This window comes from Microtus ochrogaster, chromosome 5, assembly GCF_000317375.1.
Source record: "Microtus ochrogaster isolate Prairie Vole_2 chromosome 5, MicOch1.0, whole genome shotgun sequence".
Classification (NCBI taxonomy): Eukaryota; Metazoa; Chordata; class Mammalia; order Rodentia; family Cricetidae; genus Microtus; species Microtus ochrogaster.
Window position 1 is genome coordinate 45,387,618 of NC_022012.1, and position 5,480 is coordinate 45,393,097.

Sequence of the window (5,480 nt, forward strand, 5' to 3'; positions counted from 1 at the left end):
AGAGAGAGAGAGAGAGAGAGAGAGAGAGAGAGAGAGAGAGAGAGAGAGAGAGAGAGAGAGAGAGATGCATGAACTGAATTAAATATATGGTTTCATACATGCTAGGCTAGGCAAGTACTGTAGCACTGAGTTATACTCCCAGCTCTAATGAAAATTAGGCTTTAAAAATCCCCACAAAGGGGTCAAAGATGGCACAGTGAGTAATGTCTGATGACCTATGTTTGATCTCTGGGACCTACATGGTAGAAGGAACCACTCACACAAGTTGTCCTCTGATCTACACACATACATTGCGCACACACAAATAATAAATAAATGTGATTTTAAAAATGAAAAGATAATCCCTGTGAAGGGCGAGGGGAGAGCTCAGTGGGTAAAGGCAGTAGCCTCTTAAGCCTGAAAACTCCTCTGATGCTGGAGACCATGTAAAAAGCCAGATGTGGTGGTGCATATCTGCAATCACAGCAAGACATGAGGCAGAGACAGAAACATCTGGAAACAGAGAAGCCAGCTGGCCTGAACAGTCTGCAGCAGAAATAAGAGAGTCCTTTAGCAAGGTGGAAAGTGAGAACTGACTCCCGAGAATTGTCCCATGCCCTTGGCATGCATGCAGTGGACTGTGTGCCCACCTGCACTTTCTCAATACAATATTCTTTAAAAAAAACCCTATAAAATTCTATTATAAATATATATATAATTTATAAATATATTTATAAATATATATAATATTCTTTTTCTGTTCTTTGAGATAGGGTCTGGTACTTAATAGTCTAAAAAGAGAAGAAAATGCTAATTATTTTAATCACTTAATTTGTTTGAAACAATCACCAGTAGTCTTCAGAGTGAATTGTTGTGACCAGAAAAGTTAAGTGAATTGATCTGTAATTTATGTGGAATTCCCAGTATGTCCTTTAGAGCTTGCCAATATGTTCAATGATTAAACAGATTAGGCCCAAACAGGTAGGTATTCTATCTCTACTTTGATACTGAGATAGAGTTCATCCACGAGTCACACTAAGTGTTGCTATTATTCATGGTATTAGCTGCTGAGTTAAAAGCTCTAGTTGCATCATGTGGCTGCCGAAAAGAGGCTTCAGGGCACCAATGTGTTTACTATCGGTTCTCAGTGAAAACAGGCCCAGATGACAGACTTATGGTCTGGTTCCCTTGGTGTTGACCTATTAAGGCAGCAATTTTCCCTTTCTAAAATTATTTTTGTTCTTAGATGGTTGTATATGGCTTGAAGCTTTTTTTTTGAAAAGTAATTCTGTTTATCTCTGTTCTTTGAGAGATCAAGTGCTCTTAAAAACTGAACGGTCTTTCCAGCCCCAAGGATTTCTAAATTTTTAATCAAAATTCTAACAAAAAAAAGCTTTTCAAGGCAGAGATAGCAAAAAAAAAAAAAAAACCCAAAAAACACACATATTTTATTTGCATGTGTTTAAAAGTAAAATATCCTAAGCACCAATAAACAAACAATATTTATCAGAATTATTTAGAAGAGTGATGAAAAGCAGAAGAAATGAAGCGTTGGCCCACCTTTTGGAGATACTTTGCTTTCTCTTCAGCTTCCTGAATCTTTTGGGCTTTAGCGAAGACATTTGCCTCCTCTAGAGTAAATAAAGTCAAATTTAATCTGAAATAGCTCTGTCATGATTTTTATAGTATTGCCATTAATTTGGATATGGGTTAATAGAGCAGGAGGGAACACAAGTATATACTGTCTTGAAACTTTATAACCAGATTCATAAATAGCTGGAGACTGAATTAATTATCTATGCTATGAGGAAACCTTTAATCCCTTTAGGAGATGAGTAAGCTTGTGTGGCAGCAACAACAGTCTCTAAAGAGAAAGTGTCTGTGGGCTCAGAGATGATATCTGCATTTCTAGTAAGGCTTTATAGAAAGTTATCTTCTGGGTGAGTGGTGTGGGCCCTGAGGCAAGGTGTGCCACTTAATCAGACTACAATGTAAATGTTTACACGTCTAAAAATCTTCCTAGCAGTCTGGGCAGTCCACCCACTGAAGGGTGTTAAAACCGGGTACTTACTGTTATGATCAAAGGGGAAGGGTCGGACTGGAGTTTTCTCTAAGAAATACAAATGGAAAGTAAGTTATTGGAGAAGCAGACATTAAAAGTGTTTGAATTTTCTGTACTTATTAACATTGAATAAGAACACTTTATACATCCTTGGTCAAAGGCTTGTCAGTCAGGGAATGTGATTCCTAAATTTGATTCAGCCTCCAACTTTTTCTCAGGCTTTCAAATTTGAATTCAATTTTTTTGTAAACGCTTTCCTAACCTTTTTAGTCAACACACATCATTTTCTTAGATTAACCCATCCTCTTTGCCAAATAGAAGCCCTCATTTAAGGAACTCTTAGGATGTATTTTTATAAGTAATGATGACCCTATCTTTGCGGTGGAGAATCGCAGCAGTTTCAGAACTATTTGTGTATGTATTTGCATGTAACTATTACCGCTTGTTTATACCTAGCAAGACGGTTGATGTTCTTACAGTTAGGCTGGGCAGTTTCTTCTTCGAGGAGGCATCCCCATTACTCACCGCTCACTTGGACTTTAAAATTCTTCGCCACTGGTAGCCGCTGGCTGCTGTCCCTGGTCAACACCAGCTGAGATTCAGTGGGGGGATACATGGACGCCCCGAGCCAAAACTGCTTAGCCAAACTGGCATCCTGCTCAGAGCAGCCGGTGAACACCAGTAATCCAGGGGAGCAGATTTCCTGGGATTCCTTCCCGGAGCTAGGACTGTTTCTGGGACCCGTTTCCATGGTGACTCAGGACGCTTCGCCCTGCCCCCACCGGAGAACCGTCCCTTTGGTAACTGTCACAAGGAAAGCTTGAGTTTCTTAGTTATCTGGGGTTCCTCAAGCGCTTATGGCCTTGGCTTCTGTCGCGGTCACAGCCTTCGGGGCCAGTCAAGCCTCGGAGTCAAAGCCTCAACTGTGTGATGTGTAGAGCCCTGGAGTCAGTGGAGAGCAGTTAAGTCTTAGTTCCTAAGTCAGTGTCCCCTCCCCGAAACGGCAGAATAAAGTGAACTTAAAAAGCTCTTTTGGACAAGATTGCCAAGGCTCAGCACCCCAACCCGCGAAGTTCTCAGGTCTGCGTTGATACGTCAAGGCGGCATAATGTCCTAGACCAGAACTGGGCTGAGAGGTACCCATGGATACGGTTTTTGTGCTTTAAAAAAAAACTTCATCTTTTATTGCAAATCTTAGGAAACAAGCTGGATTTAGATTGTGTTCACTAATTATTCACACCAAAAGTTACCTACAGTGCAACCGTTATCATAAAAAAATACCCAGCAAAGTGGGTTGAGCCCCCCCCCACCGTGAAAAATTATGAAAACATTTTTAATGTATCCTTAAAAGCAGGTTTACAATCATGTGTGAGGGTTTTCTTCCTGGAGATTTTGTCTATATAAAAATCGATCATTTAATTACTTCAGGGAGCAGAGATGGACAACCTAAAGTCAGTTTTGGAAAGGAAATGGACACATGATAATGTTGATAGCTGACATTTTTCGTGGCACTTTATTTTTCTGTGTTAATAATACAGTGTCGGGAAAAGTCCAGAGATTTATAATCACAAGTCAATATAATGACCAGATCAGCTAAGGAATGATTTCTATTTTCCAATATATCTAAAAATCACTGAAACGTACCCCCCCCCCAAATCTTGCACACATTGCATACTTACCTCCCCACACACGTATTGCACACACTGAATACTTAGCAGCTAAGTGCTTGCTTTTCTTTTGCCTAAACCACTTAGTAGGTAATAGATGAGCGTTTCCCTATGGCCCTGTCCTCACCAAATGGATGATGCACACGGGGCTCAGTCGGAAGAATCTCAGTCTTTTTACCTGGCCGTGTGGTTAGTGATTGGTACTATTAGCAATCAGCTAACTACACTGCCTAGTAACTAGACTCATAGAAAAAGCCTGCAGTCTTAGTTGGTGCTCTCAGATGTTGGCTGAGACCAGCACATCTTCAGTCAGGCTGTGGTTGACTCTAGTCGCTGCCTTGGTGACAGCTTTCTCAGAAGTGGAAAACAGGCAGTTAATCACAGGAACTGTTCTGGGGAGCTCCTCCGGGCACATTTTTTTTTTTTTTTGTTCAATGTTAAGGCCGGTGCACACCGATTATCTTTGCATGTCACTGAACGTTTTGCTTTGGCTCCTAGACACAGGTAGTCCCCTAAAGGAAGCCGCCGCTCTCCGAGGGTTACTTGCACTTAGACCTCGTGCTCCGGCCCCTTCGCTGACGCATCCCGGCTCCAGCCTCCGCTTTCTGCCGAGTCAGCGGGGCTGCGGCCGCCTGCTTCTCCTCCAGCGGGCAGCGGGTGATGCTGTGCCTTGTTTTGATGGCAGTGGAGTTAGTGATTGTCAGCACGGCGGTACAATCAGCTAATTACACTGCCTACAAACCGAGCACCGGGCGTCCGCTGCTGCAGTTCCCGAGGGTCCGGCCCCTTGCCCCCTTTTCTCCAGGGCCGACGGTGGCGGAGCGAGAGATGTTCTCAGGCTCCCGGCCCCTCCATACCCCGCAGGGCCGCGCGCGACCCCAGGTGACCCCAGGTCCCCGGGGGGCCCCCGTCCCCGCCGCCCCCCCTCCCCAAGACCCTTCTGCTCCACCCCGACCCCTGGGCATCAGGACAGACTCCTGCTTCCCTCCCGCCGGGTCTGACCCGCCTCTGTCAACTTCTCCTCGGCTTCCAGCCCCAACTCTACAGCAGGATCTGTCCACCCCGCGCGCCCGGCAGCTCCTACTGGCCGAGTGGCCGTGGCTCTGCGACCAACCGCCCTTGGAACCCCGAGGCCGAGGGGGCGGGGCGAGTGGGGGAGGGGAGGCAGAAGCCACCAGAAGGGGCACTGGGCGGGCTCCTGAAGAGGTCCTGGGAAGGGACCTGGAAGATGGAGACACAGATTCTTGAGAAGTTTATCTTCATGGTGTAGTAGGAAGGGCAAAGACCTACATTCATCTCTCCTACCCTGTTGCCCAGGAAGCTTCCAAGCCCACTCAGTGTTCATGCCCATTTGCAGAAACTGCTTCTCAGGCACCTCAGCTGGAGGCTTGCGCTATCCTGCAGGAGCAGGATTGCCCTTGCCAATACCTGAGTTATTTCTAAGGATTATTTTTTTCACAGGGCCACGCAGTGAGATGAGGGCCCCTCTTCTAGTCAAACATTGAACCAACCCCGTTGTGGTCAAAGTGTGACCCTTTTAAGATCAAAGTCACCATTTTTGTGATCTCATGGTAAGCCTCGAGGAAACCATTCCTACTTCGGGCTACTGTTTTATTTAAATGTCTGTTACATAGCCACCACCTAAAGGCCATTGGTTCTACTATCCATCCGACACTCTAGGTGGTAACACAAAGTAGGCACACGTTCTTTGCGGTCCCAGACAGTATAAAGTCACTAAACTGATAGACTTTACTCGTAGAAAAAGGCGCGCG

At 44.9% G+C, this 5,480-nt stretch overlaps 1 protein-coding gene across 1 annotated transcript in view; it reads right to left on the reverse strand.

The window, feature by feature from the left end:
- C5H11orf88 (chromosome 5 C11orf88 homolog) overlaps positions 1 to 5,480 on the reverse strand; it is a 24,602-nt gene that overhangs the window by 17,761 nt on the left and 1,361 nt on the right. Inside the window, exons 2-4 of the mRNA XM_005347337.3 lie at positions 2,567 to 2,983; positions 2,051 to 2,089; positions 1,540 to 1,610 (exon numbers count right to left, since the gene is read on the reverse strand). Coding sequence (XP_005347394.1) covers positions 1,540 to 1,610; positions 2,051 to 2,089; positions 2,567 to 2,792 — 336 coding nt within the window. The 5' untranslated portion in view covers positions 2,793 to 2,983. The remainder of the gene's footprint in view (positions 1 to 1,539; positions 1,611 to 2,050; positions 2,090 to 2,566; positions 2,984 to 5,480) is intronic.